Consider the following 21,726-nt stretch of genomic DNA (forward strand, 5'->3'; position numbering starts at 1 on the left):
TCACAAGCTAAATATGAGTCAACAGTGTAACGCTGTTGCAAAAAAAGCAGACATCATTCTGGGATGTATTAGCAGGAGCGTTGTAAGGAAAACACGAGAAGTAATTCTTCCGCTGTACTCCACGCTGATTAGGCCTCAGCTGGAGTATTGTGTCCAGTTCTGGGCACCACATTTCAGGAAAAAATGTGGACAAATTGGAGGACATCCAGAGGAGAGCGACAAAAATGATTAAAGGTCTAGAAAACCTGACCTATGAGGAAAGACTGAAAAAACTGGGTTTGTTTAGTCTGGAGAAGAGAAGACTGAGAAGGGACATCATAACAGTTTTCAACTACGTAAAAGGTTGTTACAAGGAGGATGGAGAAAAATTATTCTTGTTAACCTCTGAGGGAGGGATGAGAAGCAATAGACTTAAATTGCAGAAAGGGAGGTTTAAGTTGGACATTAGGAAAAACTTCCTAAGCACTGGAACAAATTGCCTAGGGAGGTTGTGGAATCTCCATCATGAGGGTGGGGGGTTTAAGAGCAGATTAGACAAACACCTGTCAAGGATCAGCTAGATAATACTTAGTTTTGCATTGAGTGCAGGGGACTGGACCAGAAGACTTCTGAAGGTTCCTTCCAGTTCTACGATTCTATGAATCATAGAATATCAGGGTTGGAAGGGACCTCAGGAGGTCATCTAGTCCAACCCCCTGCTCAAAGCAGAACCAGTCCCCAATGTTTGCCCCTGATCCCTAAATGGCCCCCTCAAGGATTGAACTGACAACCCTGGGTTTAGCAGGCCAATGCTCAAACCACTGAGCTATCCCTCCCCCCGTATCCTAAGTATGATTCTACTTAGTCACGGCAAAGGCAGCATCAGTGCAAATTTCCCCATACTGTCCTGCCAATGCGTTTCAATCCTCTAGGGGTGAGATAGCACCAAGTCCCCATGCCCTTTCAATCTTTGACCTTTTTCTGAGCTTGTCAGAAATCAGTGTCTGGGAAGCAGTGCTGACAAGGAGTTCTGGGTTTTATCCCCACCTCTGCTACTGTACGACCTTGCGCAAAACACCTAGGCCCAAACCCTCAAAGGTATTTAAGCTTTGAACTTCCTTTGACTTCAGTAGGCACCTAAATACCTTTGAGAACCTGGGCCATAATCTCCCTCTGCCTAAATTTGCCCATTTGAAGATAACATCTACCTACCTCCAAGTGATGCTGTCATGCTTAACTAATATTAACACCTTAGTTCATTAATGTGCTTTGCGACTTCCAGATGAAAGCTGCTATAGCTTTGCAACATATCTGCGGTAGAGAGTTTTTTATGATGAGTCCTCCAGAGAGAGACCACCAATGCCCATTTCACATAGGCCTCGGAACAACAACTAGATGAGAAGCAATATTGGTTGTTTGTCACCATGGGCTGGATTTAAATCAGGGACCCCAGGAGTGGTTCCCAAGCAGCGCAGCTAGGCCGCACCATCGGCTAGCAGAGGAACAGCACCCTCTCACAGCCTCGGCCGCACGCCTTCAGTGGCCAGCAGCAGGTCACAAACCCCACGTGGAGGGCACAGGAGCAGTGCCGTGAGATCAGGAAGTGGCGGGGGTCTCAGCATGCAGGATGGCAGGCCAGATAAAATGATCTGGCAGGCTGGATGTAGACTCTGGGACACCAGTGGCCCATCCCTTTCTTTTGGTCTGGTGGTTGGGGGGCCCCTGTGAGAAGGGGGCCCTCTGCAAGTGCACTGAGTGCATATTGATTAATCTGGGCCTACCTACTCACCCACGGGTTTCAAAGAAGAAGATGGAGTGTTCATTTGCGCAGTGCCAACCTGCATCCGAGGTACCAGGAGAGTCGTGTTAACAGAGGTGAGCCCCAAGAGGGGCTCATGGCATGAAAAAGTTTGGGAACCACTAGGTAAGAGACTTTATAGCCTTTGGCCAGTTATCTAAGCCATCCAGCCTCTGCACCTCACAGGGGTTATTTGGATGTTCTGCCAGGTAGGATATCATTGAAGTCGGTGTTTTGACTTTGTCCCTTAGTAAAGAAAAAATAATCTACGTGTTACATTTATTTTAAGCTTCCCTTTGGAGCTTTAGGGTCAAATTCTACCTGTTGCTGCCAATGGCTACATACCAGTAAAAGCAGGGCCAGCCACAGACGATGCTGGACGCCTGGATACCACCTTCTGTCACTCACAGAAAGACCTCCTCACAGGGCCACCATAATGTCCCTTGCGCAGCACTTGCCAAACAAAGCATACAGAAATTCACAAGAGTGCTCCAAAACACAGCACATTACAACAGTGAATAGAGCACTGGACAGGGGCATGCGAGACCTGGGGTTTATTCCCAGCTCTGCCCTTGGTTTGCTGGGTGACCTTTTGGCAAGCCACGTCACTTCCCTGTACCTCAGTCTGCCCCATCTGTAAAATGGACATATTGATACTGACCTCCTTTGTAAAGTGTATTGAGCTCTATAGGTGAAAAGGGCTACGTATTATTGTCATAGAGTTTGGGGCTATTTTAGTAAAATGCTACAGTATATTTCATATTGGGAGGGACATAATGGAGCATGGCCAACAGGCCAGGAGACATGGCCCACATATTTCTGCATGTACACATATGCAGCCACCCTGACCACCTTATCAGTGCATCTGTATATCTAGTTTCAGAGTAGCAGCCATGTTAGCCTGTATCCGCAAAAAGAAAAGGAGTACTTGTGGCACCTTAGAGACTAGCAAATTTATTAGAGCATAAGCTTTCGTGAGCTACAGCTGCAGCTACAGCTCATGAAAGCTTATGCTCTAATAAATTTGTTAGTCTCTAAGGTGCCACAAATCCTCCTTTTCTTTCTGTATATCTATCAATTGATCTATGTATTTTATATTTAGTTCCTATCTGTTTATTTATATTAGCATGACAGCTAAGCTCCTGCCTATGCTCAGCTTCCCATGTATATAAGGCCTGGTCTACACAAAAATTTGGCCTGCATAGTTATGTCACTGAGGAGCATGAAAAAAAAAAATCAAGCTGCTAACCAACGTAGCTATGCCAACAAGAGCCTTAATCTACCTGCAGTTACACCAACAAAACATTCCTTTTGCCGGAAGAGTTTGTTTTGTTCATTGGAACCAGCATAAACTGAACCAACAAAAGCACTCTTTTGCCACTAGGAGGGATTACTGGTACAGTTACATCACCAAGGCCTTCCTCATACCCTGAGCAGGACGAGAACGCCCAAGGAATGTAGGGTTGATCTCAGACAGAAATATTTGTAGGACGATTCTGAAGTGTACTAGTGCCCCAGATAGTGGGGGGACTGGGTTTTATGGCTAGTTCCACACAGCCCGAATTTGACTGGGTGGAGTCACTGATCTTTTTTCCCCCAACCTCTATTTTTAAACCCGCACTTATTTTTCACGCATGTTGCCCTATCTGTCTCAGGTGTTAAATACAGGGAAGTAAAGTCGAATTGTGGTTTTTTTCTCTCAGTGTGATGGAACATTTTAAACACTTACAGTCCCGAGGTCAGTGTGCTGGAAGTGTCAGCTTTCTGCTGAGGAGGAAGTCTGTGTACGTGTGCCCGTGGTAGGCCCTGCGAATCACTCTCCAGGGCGACGTACCTGAGAGTCTCAAATTCGGCCTGAAGGCGAGGAGAAACGCAGTTCGAACACCATTTATCACCCCTGTCTTTCAACAGCTCTCACAGAGTCATCCAATATCTGCTCAAGTGCTCAGCGGCTCCTGTCCACATTTGAAAGAAAGGTCACGCGGAGTGCTTCGGCAGAACCAGTCACAGATGTGGAAGGAGGGGGCGTTTTCAACCTTCAGCAGGTTTTTGGAGGCCTGCTCCAGGGGGTGAAATGATTTTTTTTGTGGGGGAAGGAAGGAGTGAGTATTTTCCGTGGTCTTTGTGTGGAAATGATTGTCCAATTTTAAAGGAATTCATGAATGGTGAAGATTATTATTAATAATTAGAGGAGCCCCAAAAAGATCGGGGCAGCACAAACACATGCTAAGAGACTCTCTCAACCATGGAGAATTCACAGTCTCAGTAGACAAGGCAGCCAAAGGTGAAGTGAATAGCTGGAGCTCTCTGGCTCAGCCAGGATTAGAAATCAGGTCTCCTGACTCTCCAACAACTGCCCTACCCGCGAGACCACACAGCCTCTGTTAGCATTGGAATAATTTGCCAAGTGTCATGGGGGATTCGCCATCACAGACAATGTATTTTCTAAAAGATCTGTCCTAGGAATTATTTTGGGGACAGACTAGATGATCACAGTGGTCCCTTCTGGCTAGGGCCTTACCAAATTCACGGCCATGAAAAACACATCACGGACTGTGAAATCTGGTCTCCCCCCATAAAATGTGTTCTTTTCTGTGCTTTTACCCTACACTATACAGATTTCACGGGGGAGACCAGTGTTTCTCAAACTGGGGGTCCTGACCCAAAAGGGAGTTGCAAGGGGGTCGCAAAGTTATTTTAGGGCAGTCACGGTATTGCCACCTTTACATCTGCACTGCCGACTTCAGAGCCGGGTGGCTGGAGAGTGGTGGCTGCTGACTGAGGGCCGAGCTCTGCGGGCAGCAGTGCAGAAGTAAGGGTGGCAATACCATACCCTGCCATCCTTCCTTCTGCGCTGCTGCTGGCAAAAGCTCTGCCTTCAGAGCTGGGCTCCCGGCCAGCAGCTGCTGCTCTCCAGCCAGCAGCCTCACAGAAGTAATAGTAACAGTACCTCAATCCCCCCTACAATAAGCTTGCGACCCACACACACACACACACACACACACACCTCCTTTTTGGGTCAGGACCCTTACAATTACAGCGCCATGAAATTTCAGTTTTAAATAGCTGCAATCGGGAAATTTACAATTTTTAAAACCCTATGACCAAAAAATTGATCAAAATGGACCGTGAATTTGGTAGGGCCCCTATTTCTGGCATTGGAATCTATGAATCAGTAGAGCTATTAGAATTAGTAGTAGTAGGGTTGTTATTTATTTATTTATTCTATTCAATTTACACAGTACCTGAAAGCCAAGGAGCTCAGATGGCTTTGCAAACATTAATGAGGTAAGCCTCACAATAGCTTGATGATACTATGCTTAGAAGTGTATTAGATGCAAATGTAGTACTGGAATAAGGGTTTTACACTACAACACAGCTCCCCACTTAGACCACACAGGAACCAAAGAAGTACTTGTCATGATAGATCAAACCTTTGATCCATCGAGTTGAGCATCCTGTTTCCAAGTCTCACCAGTACCCAATGCTTCCAAATAAGCTAATATATCATTGTTACAGCCACCCCAACAAAAAAACTCAGAGCCAACCAACAAAAATGCATAATTTACAAATGTGCGACATTCACGGATCTTAATGCCAAAAAGAGCCATTTCGATCATCTAGTCTGACCTCCCGCATCAGAGCATAATTTTTTAGCCAGTGATTCCGCCATTGAGCCCAATAGCTTGTAGTTTAATTAGAACATCTCTCTTAGAAAGACATCCAGTATTGATTAATATTAGTGTTGCTTCCTAGCACCAACAGGTAGACAAAACCCTGAAGCATGAGGTTTGAGCAGCATTGTCTTCATTTTGCATAGCTGCAAAGGTTACTGATGATCATAAATCTTTTCAAACTAGGTCATAAATACTCCCCAGGGCCCCAGAGAATACACTCAGCTATCACACAGCTGGGCGAGACGTAAGAACTAGAATAGAATAGAATACCCATTGGATAAATCTTCTATTAGCCCTAGCCAGTTGACCACCAGTTTAACTCCCCGCTAAGGCTATTTTGGCAAGATAGCCTAAGAGTTCTACATGCTAAAAATCTAGTGGAAAGTGGTGTAATTATTACTTGACAGCTTAATTGATAACTATGTAGCTGGAGCCCTTTAGATTTATGTGACCAGTCGAGACCAACTCTTTACTCGGGGTGTGCGTGCTGTTTTACACTGTTATTATTATAGTTCATCACTGATTGATCATGAATGTGAAGTCTCCTTCCTGGGTGGCGGTGAAAATGTCACTGTTCCATTCACCAAAAAAAATAAAGCTTTCTTGATACTAGGCATGTTCCTGGGGCCTTTCCCTTTACAGCTACATATTAATTTAACCTCTTGACACCTCTATCATCATCCCTGATTAACAGCTGAAGTAAACTGAGGCACGGAGTGTTTAAGAATGGGATTTTCGAAGGCACTCAGTGTTGGCCTACCAAAGGAGAGCTTTACTATTGATTTCCAGGCAAGCAGAGTTAGGCCAAAGCTGAGCAATTTTGAAACTCTTCCCCTCTTGCTTTAAGCACAGAAGAAACCCATTTCCATGACTAGAATAAAACTCACATCAGTTGACACCCAACCCTGCGCCTTTAATCGCAACACCATCGTTCATGTCCCATATTATCTTACACATTCTTCATTTCCATCTTCACAATATCAGCAAAGGAAGTGACTCATTGTGTTTGCTGGAGCTGTATTTATAGGCAAGCACCTTATTTACGTGATTTAGAAGGGCTATCAATCCTTTGTCTTCAGAAACCACCCTCCCATAAACTGAGTTCCGATCTGGATTCAAGACACATATTTTTCCCCCACCACCGTGCAGTCTTGCAATGTTGTCTAGATGCATTAAGAGGTATTTAAGCAGGACTCTGAAGTAGCTGTATTCCACTGGCACTGGTCAGACACCAGAGTAGATGGACCATTGGTCTGTACTACTGTGGCCATTATTATATTCCTATGCTTGTAGTTCTGAAGCTTCCAATGCATTATAACTTGCCACCCTGACATGCTATTATTAATAATCATAATCTTTAATATTTGGCACATCTATAATGTTTTTCCTCTGTAGGGCTTTGCAAACGTGCATCATCTTATTATCCTCGTTTTTCAAATGGGGAAATTGATGCGCAAAAATATTAAGCCCAAAAATTTAAAAAAACCTGGGTGCCTGAAGTTAAGTCCTTACATCTATTTTCAGCCCTCCCCAAATCAGGTTTCTAAGACCAAACTGGGCAACCAAAAAAGGGAGATGCCCAGAAGTAGAGGCCACTTCTGAAAATCTGAACCTAAAAGACTGCGATTGCACTGTGAATCAGTGGCAGAGGAGGGAACAGAACCCGGGAGTCCTCCAGTCACTTGCTGTAACTACGCCTAAGACTCCTTCATGTGGTACAATGTCAGAATGAGAGGCAAATAATGAAATTGTTTATGGACATTTCTAAGGCATTTAACATCATCATAGCATCTGAGTGCCCTTTAATTAGCCACATCGATACTAGATTAGATAAATATTAAAATAATTTGTGCCTACAACTGCTGCTGATTCCAGAAAGGCTTTTGAAACCACATCCAGGGCAAAAGTTTAATCATGTAAATTCTTTGATCGTAAAGGGAAAGGGCTAACCAAGAAGCATGTCAAAATGACTTGAAATACTAGCTGGTGCCAGTAAAGATGGGGAAGTTCGGACTTGAAGAGTCAGGACTCTGGGAGTCTGCTGCAACTGAATTGTAAGGAATAGCCCTTTAAGAGAGCCAAGGTCAAGCGACTCCTCCCTCCCCCTTTGACAGCTGTACTTCATCCCCGAGAAAGAGGAGCTCCCTGAGATGAGCAGATTCACCAACAGACTTGCCTGCAGATCTAGTGCATAAGATAAACCTGGCAATGGAGTGGATGGCCGACAAAATCATCTACAGACTAGGGGCCTGATCCAACTCGCCCTGTGACCAATGGGGGTCTTTCCATTGGCTTTAATGGGAGCTCAGTCAGGCCCTATAAACTGGACATGGACTGAGGATAGGAAGGAAACCTGGCACTTGAAAAGTGACCCTCTTATCAGGCCCAGTTTTCAAACTGTGGCCTACGTCTGTGCAACATTGCACTGACGCAGCCCGGTGTGTGAGCAGTTTCCAGCCCAGGTGGTAGAATTTATCCCTGCCAGACACTCTGCGAGTCACACATGGAGACCAGGTTAAGGCCTCTTTAAAAATTTTCAACCTCTCGTCTCCCAGCTGCTCCTAAACTTTGGGGAAAGTAACGGGGCTGTCACTCCACCCATTGGTCAAAGGGGACCTAAAGAAAAGCCTCACCTCTGCTGAAATGAGTCCCTAACCTCTGCCTTCAACATAATATTAAGTAACATCAGCTTTAGGGATAGATAATATAGACTCAGACTGTACAGTTTAGAATGAAGGAGTAAAAGCTTACATTGGGACCAGACGTATCCACATACAGGTGATTCTTGCATCACTCAGACCAATGCCTGGTGGAATGCAATGTTCAGATGGGATCTACAGTATACACAATGGGCATCCAAACAGCTGGGTGTTTACCTTTGCATAGGGATACAGGCCTGTACATGATGGGGGAGGAGGTGGTACCAAATGAGCCAGCCAGAAAGGTGCACACATTTGGAAAGCTAATGGAGATGGGTAATCAGTCTTTGTAGCTAAGTGCCCTTGGCATAATGGAAGTCATCATCATCATCTCTACCATGGATTTACATATGATTCAGGAGTCCAATCCTGGAACCAGGTTGAGGCGATCATATGACCCTCCAAGAACACAGTTTTTCAAAACCCTTAGTGTCTCGCCCTGGAACAAGGCAGAAGCAGACTATGACTTTGGTGGGTATAAATCAGGACACGACTTGGCTCTTTGAACTCAGTTCCAACCTCAGTCTGACACGTGTCACTCTGTTGAAAACAGTAATAGCAGGCAAAATTAAGCCTATTTTGTCTATCCAAAACATAAAAGATTTAGTCCAGATTCTAATCTCACACCAGTCCAATTCAGGAGTAACTCCACTGAAGTCAGAGCGATTACATCGGCACAACAATGGCATGAGAGGGGGATCAGGCAGGCCCTTTCTCTTTTCACCTCTTTATTTATTGCGGAACATGCTTCCTATCAGCACTTCAGGGAAACAATCCACCACCAGCACCGAATCCCTGAGCACTGAAGAAGTCCGGACATGATCATGTTCCATGCTTCAGGCTCCTTCTATGAGATTCTTTTTAGAAAAGTCGAGGGCTGCAAGGCAAGTGGTGACATTTATTGATCATCTATGACAAGTCATCCATTCCGGCGAGGACCAAGAAGGACTGTCAGCACATGAAATTCAAAGCCTGGCCCTCGCTTAGGGTCAGATCTAAAGCCCTTTGAATTGAATGGGAGTCTTTGCACCGACTTCAATGGGCTTTGGATCTGGCCCGAACAACAGAGGCTGAGAAGGCAGTGCATTTTTTAGAAGCAGTTGCTTCGGGAGAATTGGCATAAGCAGACTCAGTTGAACCGATTCAGCTTCTCTGAAAACAGCCCATTCCTGCTGCTGAACCCACTGATAGAAGCTGCCGCTGTTAAGCTGAATACAAAGAGCAGTGTCAGCCAGTCAGCATTTGAGCAAGGGAAAATGTAGGCTGGATATCACAGCAAAAATCTTAACAGTGAGACACATTCAGCTGGGGCATAGGCTCCAGAGATAGGTGATCGAAGCCCCATTTTGGGGACATTTAAAACAGGGCTGGACAAAACACCGTCAATTGCACTGTAGGAAAGAATCCTGCATTGGGCTGTCATAGGGGGAGTGGGAATAAATTACCTCATGGGTCTGTGCCATTGCTGTGGGTCTAATTCCACCCTGAGGACCGGTATGATCTCAGTGGGAGTTGGGCTCATGTGTCTGATGGCAAAATCCAGCCCTAGGATTCTATGCCCAGTACCGTTGCCCTAGGAGTGTATATTGGTTTTGATCCATTGGCATAACTTCTATTGGCAGCTTCTATTGGGAGCTGCCCACACAATGCTTAGCTAGGCAAATGTGCCCATATTTCTAATCCGTATTCAGACACAGAGTTGGTCAAACTCAGCAGTACATAGATGTTCTAAATTCAGTGCAGCTGGGTTGTGATCCAATGGACTCTTTCCATTTACTTTAGTGGGACATTGGGTCAGGTTCCTAACGTGCCATTCCTCCTGCAGAAGAACCCTGTAGGGTGTGTGGGGGTGAGGGGCGGAACATATGTGTGTCTAACAGCCAGAAATCAGAACAGAGCAAAGGAATCGGCGTATTAGCTCTCGAAAGGAAACGTATAACGAGACAATGCAATGTATTTCAAGAACAATGAGACGCAGGCCTGAGATGCAAAATTTTGATCTAATGCCTGACAGAGGTGTTCAGAGACCCATCATTACAAATGATTAGGCTGCAAGTAATCTTAAATAGATCTTAAATTAGAAGAGGAGGGTTGTGTCTAGCACCCGAGGGGGGGTAGAGAAAACTCCATGATGTGAGAAAGATCAAAACTCCCACTCAGTTTTTTCTCCTCATTCCAAAAGAACCCCACAACTTAAGGGAACTAACCTCTTCCAGTCTGAAGTGGGTGCACACTGTGGTCCTGATCCAGAAAAGCACTTAAGCACATGCTTAACTGTAAGCATGGGAGTAGTCCCACTGAAGTCTCTGGAGCTACTCGTGTGCTTAAAATAAAGCACGTGCTCAAGTGCTTTAGTAGATCAGGCTCTCTATTAGCGAACACTCAGTCACAGGGAACTCCCAAGGGAGGACTTTAAAGACCTATTGCTCCCTCCCCTGCCCTCCCCTCCTCCCAACCCAAAAATACCCTAGACACTTGCTATATCTCTTAGAACAGTCAGTAAGCCATTCAAGCCAAATTTCTTTACACAATGGAGGACTGACATATGAAACTTGCTGCAAAAGTCAGCAAGACAAGTAAGTACTATGTGTTTTCAGTTTAATGGGTGGGAGTTGGAAATCCTGGAAACAGTGACTCAGGGCAGAGAGACTGAACTCAAGTCCTGGGGTTAGAAAGATAAAAATTCAAGTCAATTTTGTATTTTAAGAAGTGACAGTAAAGACAGGTGTCCTCAATGGACTCTACCTGGCCCTTACATGGCCAGTGCGAAAGGGCTGCTCTGACTTGCAAAGATAACAGCAATTCACACTGTGATATCAAATGAAAGACTTACGTATGCAGAGCAGACCCAGTTCCCCAAATAAATACAGCTATTCAAATCTCACAGGAGAACAAAACGTTCACCCCATTTCTGATGACCCATCTGGAAAAGTCCCTAAATAAGGATAGAATCAAAAGGGTTCTATAGACATTAAAATGGTTTCTTTTTAAACTACTCTGAACACCTTTAGAGTTTTACAGAGTAACCATCCTATAGAGAATTATATCCCCATGAAAGAATATATATATATGGTATAAAAATCTTACGGAAAGGTTACCATTTTTTATTAAGTTCTACAGGATTTTTCATACATAAAGACATCCTAGCTGCCTCTGTTCATGAAAGATCCCATGGCACATTTCAGAAATTCTCCATTTGTAAGACCTTCTCTCCTCATTTTAGGTTCTACCTTGAGCAGTGGTTTTCAACCTGTGGTCCGTGGACCTCTGGGGGTCCGCAGACTATGTCTAAAGGGTCCATGAAAGGTTGTAATTACCACAGAACAGTGGTTTTCAACTTGGGGAATCGTGGACTATGTTTAAGATTTCCAAAGGGATCCACACCTCTATCTGAATTTTTTTAAGGATCCACAAATGAAAAAAAGGTTGAAAACCACAGACCTAGAGTCATGAACAAATTCCCAGTTATGATCCTGTCTACCTGAATTAACCCCTTCTCTTCTTCACTTCTTGTCCCAAACTGTTATACAAAACTATTACTCTACAGATTCTGCATTCCACCCTAACGGTGGGTTAAAAGATATATCACATGATATATATGGTGTTCTGAAGCTTAGTTCATGTTTTTGAAGTGTTTTGAGATCTTCAGACAAAATTACAAAGTATTGTTTTTATTAGCGATAACTCCAAACTGCAGAGTTCAGATAAGGATCCCAACCACCAAAGTCCAGCAATGATTGAATGTGCGATTTCTCTTTGGCCATATTATAGATGGGCCCAAACTGTGAAGTTCAGATCTGGATTCATATCCCAGTTTACCCAAAATTCAGTAGTTCAGACCCATGCCTAATCACTATTGTTTCCTCAGAGTAGCTAAATATATTTTATAATTTATCAAGAAATCTATAAATCTACCCCAGAGCGACTTCTCCGGAAGTAAATTCATTTTGATAGTTTCTGAATGCAGGAAGGGATTAACTTCTTTAGCAATGTGTTTGCACTTTTGAAAGATACTGACACCTTTGCTCCTTAAAATGGGTTGTTGCTGGTTTGGGGCCAGGTGGTGGTGGTCAGTCCTTGTACTAAGGAAAAAACATTCTCAAGGAGGAACTAAAAATAGCTGAGATACCACAGCATTTACAGCCGTTAATATGTGTTTCTCCTGGCATCTTAACTATTTGTAAGCAATGCTTAGCTCTTAAACTAAGCCCTCACTTGATTGACTGAAGTTGTGGCAAGGTGTAACTGAAAGCAGAATTTGAAATGGAGGGTCTGAGCCTCAACTGATGTAAAGTGGCATCAGTCCATTGACTTCGGTGATCTATGAAGTCAATGGAGCTATTGTGAGTTCCACCTGCTGATGATTTGGCGCTTAGTGAAAGAACAAGTTATGGGTCCAACCAGTGTGAGAAGATGGTAATACTTCTAATGTAGGAACCGTTAAGCAAGTAGTTCAATTATAAGATTAATGGTAAACATTAGGGATGGATGAACTAAAAAGGTTCTGGGATTTGTCTTAAATAAGCTACAAGTTCAGCTACTTATCCCAACTAACATCAAAATTGGTCTATAAGTCTCCTGAGAACAAGATTTCTCTTGCTTCCTTCTTCCAATGGAGAACAGGCATTCATGCAGTATTTTAGCACTTCTGGAATCAGCTGCAACCCAGAAGAACAACAGGCAGAGTGAAAATGTGAAATAATGGGATCAATAACAGTTGACCAGATATTTTTGCACCTCAGAAAATATTCAACTCAAGCATTAGGCCAAAGCCTGTGAGAGACTCTTATTTTATAGAAAGCAGTTTGACCGTGTCTAGTTGCTATCCTGAAGGCTATGCACAAAGCCCACAAAACAAATTTAAACTTAAAAAGCACAGCATATGCATATAAAGTAGAGTGGGCCAAAATGTGTCCAGGAAGCCCTATTCATTTCAATGGAGTTGCAATGGAATTATGTGGGCTATTGTTGTATAGATATGTTGTGTGTGTGTTTGTGTGTACAGCTAATTTTGATACACATGAAGAGCATGTATCTATGATAGTAGGTCCTCGGTTACTTTTTCTATGTGCATTGTGTATTTACACACACACACACACAATACGTCCTTCTCTGATGGTGGATGCACTCTCCATATATATTAAAGACATAAAAATGCTTATAAATAACATAATGAAGGTTGAAAAGTCAAGCACTCAACAGATAGGAAATACCAGAATTAAAGTTGCCTGTGGAACCTTAATTCAGCCCCTTCGTGCATAAGGATACTGTATTCAATTACGTGATCATACACTATTTTTCCCCCTGCCTCGTTCAGTTCACAGGATGGAAGGGGCTCAGTATAATGAGAAGTTATTCTATATGTTGTTGCATCATAAAATCATAGAACTGGAAGGAACTTCAAGAGGTCATCTAGTCCAGTCCCCTGCACTCATGGCAGGACTAATTATCTAGACCATTCCTGACAGGTGTTTGTCTAACCTGCTCATAAAAATCCCCAATGATGGAGATTCCACAACCTCCCTAGGCAATTTATTCCAGTGCTTAACCACCCTGACAGTTAGGAAGTTTTTCCTAATGTCCAACCTAAACCTCCCTTGCTGCAATTAAGCCCATTGCTTCTTGTCCTATCCTCAGAGGTTAAGGAGAACAATTTTTCTTCCTCCTCCTTGTAACAACCTTTTACATATTTGAAAACTATTATGTCCCCTCTCATTCTTCTCTTTTCCAGACTAAACAAACACAATTTTGTCAACCTTCCCTCATAGGTCATGTTTTCTAGACCTTTAATCATTGTTGTTGCTCTTCTCTAGACTCTCTCCAATTTGTCCAAATTCTTCCTGAAATGTGGCACCCAGAACTGGACACATTACTCCAGTTGAGGCCTAATCAGCACGGAGTAAAGCGGAAGAATTACTTCTCGTGTCTTACTTACAACACTCCTGCTAATCCTCATTATTCAGGGTATGGCCCCATCCTTTATTTATTGCATGCTTTTTAAACCCCACTCTGAAGATAGAATTATTCATTTCTTCCTGGGTGTTTCCATGGCACTTGTCACTGTAGTATCTGAGTGCTTCACAAACATTAACACCCTGCGAGATGAGGGGATGGTATTATCCTCATTTTACAGGTGGGGAGCAGGTGCACAGAGAGTTTAAGGTCAAAAGTACCCACTACTTTTGGATGCCCAAGTTGAGATGCCTAGGACCTGATTTTACAGAGTATTCAGCATTATATAGCACTTTATATGTTCAAAGCATGGCTCCCATTGACTTCAGGTGCAGTTGTGAGCGCTCAGCACTTCTGCAGATCAGACCCCAGGGTCTCAGGTTGGGCATCCAGAAAATGAGGAACATACAATTAGTGACCACCTGTGAAAAGTCTGCTTGAAGTGACTTGCCTGGTACCGCATAGGAGCTCTGTGACAAGAGGCAGGGATACAATCTCCAGGGGTGCATTCAACTGTCCTAACCATGAGACCATCCTTTTGCTGCCTGCAATCCCCTGCCTCATTCATTGCAGCCAGAATGTTTTACTGGCTGCACTTTTCCTCCTGCTGATCCATTCAGACCCCATTCATAGCCCCACAAAGTCCTGGGAGCCTCCTCCTGGCTCAGGTCAAGATGGCCATCCACCACTTTAGGAGGAGGAAGCTGGACGGGGTGGTCGGAGCCTATTTCTGGTCCCTTGTCTGCTCACTTCTCTGGGCAGAGTCCTACAGACTCTCTGGATGCCTTTGAGGAGACGTGGGCACCATCCAGGATTCTCTGCTCGGTGTCCCCCTCTGCCTCCCTCATTTTTAACCTTTGACCTCACTCCCGATCTTGTTTTTTCATTTGTTGTCCCCAGAAATCAGTGATAGCCTGGGTCTAGCAGTTCCTCCCCTTAGCTGAGGGGGTTAGGCCTTTAGTTTTGGGCAGACCTCGACCTGCTTGTCTCCAGTTCTACAAATAGCACACACCTTCCAGCATCTGCAACAAATAAGGCAGGATTCCACAGACAACAGGTTTGTTCTTTACACCACCCTGATTTATCCCCGGAATGGGTCCATCCTGTGCACTGAATGCATATGGGGTCTTGTGGGGAAAAAAGTTGTCTTATCATGTAATTAAAGACTGTATCACAAGCACACACAAAAGGGGAGCAAATTAAGGTTGCAACCTTAATTCTGGCATTTCCCAACTTAGCTTTGCATCTTTAAAATTGTTCTTGCATCATAGCTTTATCATGCATACGCACACACACACATTTGTGGACTAATCCTGCACCACTAAAGGCAACAAAAGTTTTGCCACTGATTTGAATATGAGCAGAAGCAGGTTAATAAAGCAGGTATTGTGGGAGATGATACTATCACCATTTACCATTACTCAAAGCCACCAATGGGCTTTGGGCCAGGCCCTAAGTAAAGCAAAACTGTTAATGTAGGATCAAACCCAGAAGTCATTACTCATGCAAAGCTCCTGAGTTTTGCTTGAGTAAGGACTGAGGGATTTGAGCCTCCATAATACCTTCCATGGTGAGTTTTAGGCCACATGTTTTTACAAATAGAATAGTAAACTGGAGAAAGAGTATCTTTACTCTCTGACACACACAAATGATTTCTCATGTATCTGGTAGAGCTGCCATGTTATTTCAAAAATGAAGCAAGGCCAATTCAAAATTCAGAAGGGATCAGTTTTACTTAGAAATATTGTAGCAATAGATTGGTTAACAGTCCTTGGCCTGTTTTCGTGTATCAAACTAGCTTTGGTATTGCCTTCTTACCTGTGTTATAGAAAAGAAAGTCTAAAATGGATAAATTCTAGAATGTGTATTCTAGAGAACAGAACATCTCATCACCATGCAGAATAAAGATAATGGGTAAAATCCTGGCCCTGATGAGTCAATGGCAAAACTCCCATTGAGTTCAATGAGGTCCGGATTTTACCCACTATCTATACCCATACCCAATGTGTTTAACATGGTACATGTAATGCTAAAGCATCCAATCTTTCAAGCCTTGACTTCAGTTGGAGTTCCAAGCAAAGAGTGTTTGTGGGATCAGACCTCAAATGACAATATGTTCAAGAAAGAATTGCAGCCAATGTTTTATTACAGTTCCATTAGATAGATAGATAGATAGATAGATAGATAGATAGATAGATAGATAGATAGATAGTGAAATGGTACAGGATACAAGTCACAAGCAGAATTTTTCTCCCTGTTCCTCGTGAAAGACTTTTGGTCGTAAGGCCTAATCCAGCTTCCATTAAAGACAATGGAAAGACACCAACTGAGTAGGCATTAGTGAAATAGTCTTAAATCCATGTTCTGATCTCATTTAGACTGGTGTCAGTTAGATCAGAATCAATACTTTAGTCTTTACCTCCAATCCATTGATGAGTCAAAGGAGGGAAAGGTGGAAGTGTTAAGAATTTTTTAAAAGGCAAAAAAATCTCAAGCTTAATATCGCCAAAGATGATGACTTCCTTTGATTAGTCAGACTAATTGAGACTAGCTTTATCATCAGCAGATGATTAATTAGGAGTCAATGAGATCTCAATTTGCATCACAGTAATCCTCCACTCCATTTTATTTCAACATTTAGTCTTTATGTTTTAAATATTCATTGAGAAAGCAGGTGATTAACATAGATTTGTTTTGATTTTATGTTTACACATCTTTATCAACAGCATAAAAAGGGAACCAGCCAGTGTTACAAAATTGATACTGTATGTGCCATATACATCCCGTTAATTCCTCAGTTGTGATGTAGTCTTATTTTGGCTATATTTATTTGGAAGCAAGGGGAGGAAGAAGCTGAAGCAAAGACAAAACAACAAATCAAAGTCTTCTTTGGCCCACTTTATTTTCATCTTGAAAGTTACCAGCAGGAACCATGGGCCCAATCCTGCAACGCTTTGCTCACATGAGAAATTCCTACTCATGTGAGTAAGCCCATTGCAGTCAATGAACTTGCACCCGTTGCCCTGCACCTTGTATAGTCATGTACCCAGTGCAACACATGCATGAAATATTACCAGATCAGAATGGTATTTTATAGCCCCTTTGCATTGGAGTGAATGGCTACATACAATTCAGAGCAAAGATGAAGCAAGCCCAATGGGTTTAATTCTGATCTCATGTAAATTGGTGTAAATCTTTCAGACCAGTATCACTGAGAGCACAGTTTGGCCCAATGGGACTACTTGAATGAGTAAGCAGTATTCACGTAAGTGGCTGCGAGATGGGGCCTCCACTTTGTAGGTAAAAGGAATTCAGCTATTTCATTGGCCTCAGATGTTGCCACCCTCAGAGCATAATAATTACTTTGTAGGTCATCTTTGTTGAGAGTTGAATATTATTTTTGTTTAATGACAACTATGAGGTCAACAAGCCTGACAGTGTTGCTGACCCTTGTGATTGTCTCACAAGACTCATGATGTTCGGTGCTTTTCTTAAAAGCCCCACTTTCTGGAGTCATGTAATTATGTAAGAATTTCAACTTTCTTTTTCAAGTTTCTTGCCCCCCTGTCTGTGGAGAAACACTAGGAAAACGTGAACCCTAAAGACTCAAACACCAGAAAGCAAGTAAAAAGACCCCCCAAATGTATTGATTTATTTTAAATCTCAATATTTTAAAGTTAATCTCCTGAGTTTGGGGGGCCTGGCCCATGATTTCTGATGGCTACAGGCAACGTACCCTCTAATTTTTGACAGGCCGTGTGCGCAAAAAATTTCTTCTGTGCAAATTGTTGTGCTTCTGTGCAAATTTTTGTGCGCGCGGTATTTCGCTGTGTGCGCGGGGTTTAGGATCTGCGTGCGTGCGCACACACGCACAGCTTAGAGGGAACAGTGGCTACGAGTTGGAAATATAGATTTCATCATCATCCTTTGTATGCTGTTAGATTCCTGCTTCCGCAGTAAGCTCCATCCACTTCTCTAAGCTCAGCAGGAACGCAGGCTCCGTTTGCATAGAGCTCATTCTAGGATCTGGACTTTAGACTGTAAAAAATGTCTCACTGCATAAAGAGGTGGTTTAGGGCAGCAATCACTAGTACGAAACATGAGGAAAGCTTATCAACATACAGGATTCTTTCCAAAGGTCTCGAGGCCTTTTTTTTTTAAAGGCCTAAAAGCAGAGTTAGGTACCTCTCTGCTAGTGGTATCTTTGAAAACCTCCCCACTAAATTCCTAACTGTACATTTGTTATCATGGTTAGCACAGGGGCTTGAACCTGCAATCTCGGCAGCATAAGCTTCTAGAGCATGAGTGAAAGGAATGATTCGCCTAGCTGGGAGCTGCAGCAGATTCAGATGCTTTGCAAATGAGGGGATCTGTAACAGACACTGAACAGTGGGTCACACTAACATGCACTTCATTTATTTTATTTTATTTTTAAACCACCGCAAACATTGCACTGGCCGTCGAAAGGAGCTGAAAAAGATACACGTCGCCCATACCCAGGAAAGCTATTTAATAAATATCATCAAAACAAAAATGAAAAGAATCCCCCCTCCACACACCGCCAAGCACAAAACGCCTGTAAGTCAACAGAATTTAATCTAGTTTATTCTCCAAAAAAAAAAAAAAAAAAAAGAGGGAAAAAATATGAAAAACAAAACAAAACCAAAAAAAAAAAAAAACAGGTCTTAACACTAGCAGTAAATAAATTTATACAACCATTCAGTCTGTATAATAGGATGAAATAAATCTACATCTTTCTTAATTTGGTGCTTTGAATTATACATACAAACAACAATTACAGGAACTTGTTCACAATGCATATAGGCCTGAAGAATGGCTATCTGAAAACCCTCGCTGGCAATATCTGTATGTTAACACTGATTGCCCCAAAACCATTATTACTTCCTCTGTAAAAGGCCCGGTGCCTTGAATGAATGATCTGCCTACAGCTTTTAGTTAGTTAATTAGTTAATGCATCAAACAACTTGAGCCAGCCAGAGAGAGAGAGAGAGAGAGAGAAGACACGACTGGCGGTTTGTCCATTCGTTCATTAGACCTGGTTCTTCTCGGTCGGCATTTTTATTCTCCTCCCCATCCGCCTTTAAAAAAAATTTCCTCTGAGTCCTTCATGCCTGTCTTTACAGCTTACCCAGATGCAATAAAGTCTTCCTCAAATGTACAGTATTCCTTACAATATAAGTTATATGCAATGTTCAGCTTTTTTTTTTCACAGCACTAGAGACCCTGTTAAATAGGGAATATGAGTCTGAATGGCTTATTCACAGATGGAGTCCAGATTCAGAGGTTGAGAATACAGACACCATAGTGAGTTCCTTTAAAAAGTGGCAAACATCACTTTTTTTTTCCTTTTTTTTTCTTTTATGCCTTCAAATAACTTTTTTTTTTTTTTAATTTTTATCCATTTGTTTCGGGCTTCAAATAGATAACTGCACGCCTGCAAAAATGCAAGTATATAAAGTAAATCTCATTTTGAGACCGTAAGCATTCAGCAGGGGGAGTCTGTCTCTAACCCATGGCAGTGACCATGCTGGAAGGATGATGAGGTCCGAAAGAGAGGCTGGATGGCGGGTGCATCGGTGTCGGCGTAGTCAGCATGTGGCTAGAGTGACTAAAAGGTGAAATGTGGCTGATGGAGGACATGTGTCTGGAGAGGGTGGCGGGGTTAAAGGAGCTGCTCTTGGGGAAATCTTCCAGGCTGTCGTGGACCTTTTTGCACTTTTTGGATTTGCTAGACATTTTTCGGTTTCTGGTCTGAATTCCTTCTTTCTTCATAGTCAGGGGTCTGTTAATCTAAACAAAAATCAATTATTTTTTTATTGTCTTTTTTGCTGCTGTCCCTCCTCCCCAGATCACCATGGAACTCATCACCAACACATCATTAAGACCTTGGAAACGGCCAACCAAATTCCAGATCCAAACGAGTCTTTTGGGGGCATGTGGAAAAAAAAGCTGGTAGGGTTTCATGGTTGCCCAGACTAATGTATGTAACTTCCAGTGACCAAAAGGGTTAGGTTACCATGTTCCAGGACACTAGGTAACCGGAGTGCATCTGCAAAACAAGCTAGTGAATATCAGCTCATATATTCCTTAAAGGCACTATCTCAACCCTCAAGGCCTCTCGTTACGGCAAGTTTAAAATCATTAAAGCTAATACCCAGTGAAATAGTTAAATCTCAGTCTCATCTGCAAAGGACCCAAAATACTCTTGTCACCATCACAGAACTGGAAAAATACTGCAAAACGTGAGCAAAAAGTATTATTGGTATTTTTTTTTAATAAATTTGCTTTGGACATGGTTAGTCCTTTTTGTGTGTGTTCCTTTTCTGCAGACATTTGCTTGCTCTGAGTTGTACTGGCAGGAAGCAAATTTAAAATTCACACACACAAATATTTGCAGAAAACCCAAACATTACATTCTCATGCATGAATATTTGCACCAGCAGCGAAATTCACACATCCAATCAGGGAAGAGAATCAATACCATGTGACTTATCGAACCAACCACAACTAAGCTCAGGTAGGAAATGCTGAATATCTAATTCTCACAGGCTGAAATTCATCTGTATTCAGAGGCCAGTATCAGACACATGTCCCACTTAAGTCCCACTTACGGCTTAAGGGCTTAGCTGGGACTTAAGTGATGCAAAGGCCTTTTGCTGACTTCTCTGCACAGCGATGAATTTCACCCACAGCAAACTATGCTCCGTCCAGAGAGTTCGCCAAAATATTAACCAGATCATTTTGAATATTAGTATTAACAATATATTTGAGGGAATCACAATAAGCTGGTGGATATCGTGCAAGTGGGGAAAGAGGCTAAATATGTCTGATAAATTATCCCCTGCAAATTATTCTCTCACCTCTAGTAAATGATGATAAATAAAGGTTTAAAAAGATCATTCCTGCACCATTGTGACCATTATTTATGACTACAGGAAAATTTACCTTCTTGTTTGTAGGCTATTGCATGATGCTCTCCATCATAGCATATGAGTTATTAATTAATGTATGCAATAGCCCACTCAGGTAGGGCAAGTATTATCTCCATTCTCTAGAGGGGGATCTGAAGCCAGATCAGACAGGAAGCCTATGGAAAAGCCAGGAAAAGGACCCAGCTTTCATGGGTCCCAGTCTAGCACCTTTAACTACAAGACCAGCCTGCTTCTCAATTGCCTTTTGTAACTCAGAGGATTGGAACCTCTGAGAGATGAAGCTTTTCACCTGTGGAATTCTGGCTCAAATCCAGCCCAGGCCAGTAGTAATCAAAAGTTGCTATCATCCAAGTCTATTTGATGGCCTATTTTAAATGAGTCAGTGGTGTCACCCCAGTTCCTAGCAGAGAAGTATTCCCATTAGATTGCTAATGAGGCTGCCAATTGAAAATGGAGAGGCCTGGGACTGAACGAGCCCAGAACGTGAGCTACCGGGTTAGTTCTAAGGACACTCCAGTTTGAAGGGTATTGGGGACAGTTTGCACCATTCCTGACCACACCGTGCGTGTTCGGTAGCTACACAGGCCACTGCCGTCAGGGTGGTCAATTCTGCGCCTTCCACCAGCACTGGCTGGGGGATTATGTGGCCCCATTTCTCCGAGCAGAGT

At 42.8% G+C, this 21,726-nt stretch overlaps 1 protein-coding gene across 18 annotated transcripts in view; it reads right to left on the reverse strand.

The window, feature by feature from the left end:
• Nucleotides 1–18,510: 18,510 nt before the first annotated feature.
• Nucleotides 18,511–21,726, reverse strand: part of GATA3 (GATA binding protein 3) — a 33,660-nt gene continuing 30,444 nt past the window's right edge. For 11 of the 18 annotated variants that reach the window (XM_027818952.3, XM_043553080.1, XM_043553095.1 and 8 more), the window contains one exon: nt 18,511–19,916. In XM_027818952.3, the coding sequence (XP_027674753.1) occupies nt 19,632–19,916 (285 nt within the window). In that variant the 3' untranslated portion in view covers nt 18,511–19,631. The remainder of the gene's footprint in view (nt 19,917–21,726) is intronic. The other 7 variants (XM_043553139.1, XM_043553123.1, XM_043553145.1 and 4 more) reach the window with 1 other exon arrangement.

The sequence above is a fragment of the Chelonia mydas genome, chromosome 1 (assembly GCF_015237465.2).
Source record: "Chelonia mydas isolate rCheMyd1 chromosome 1, rCheMyd1.pri.v2, whole genome shotgun sequence".
NCBI classification, from domain to species: Eukaryota; Metazoa; Chordata; order Testudines; family Cheloniidae; genus Chelonia; species Chelonia mydas.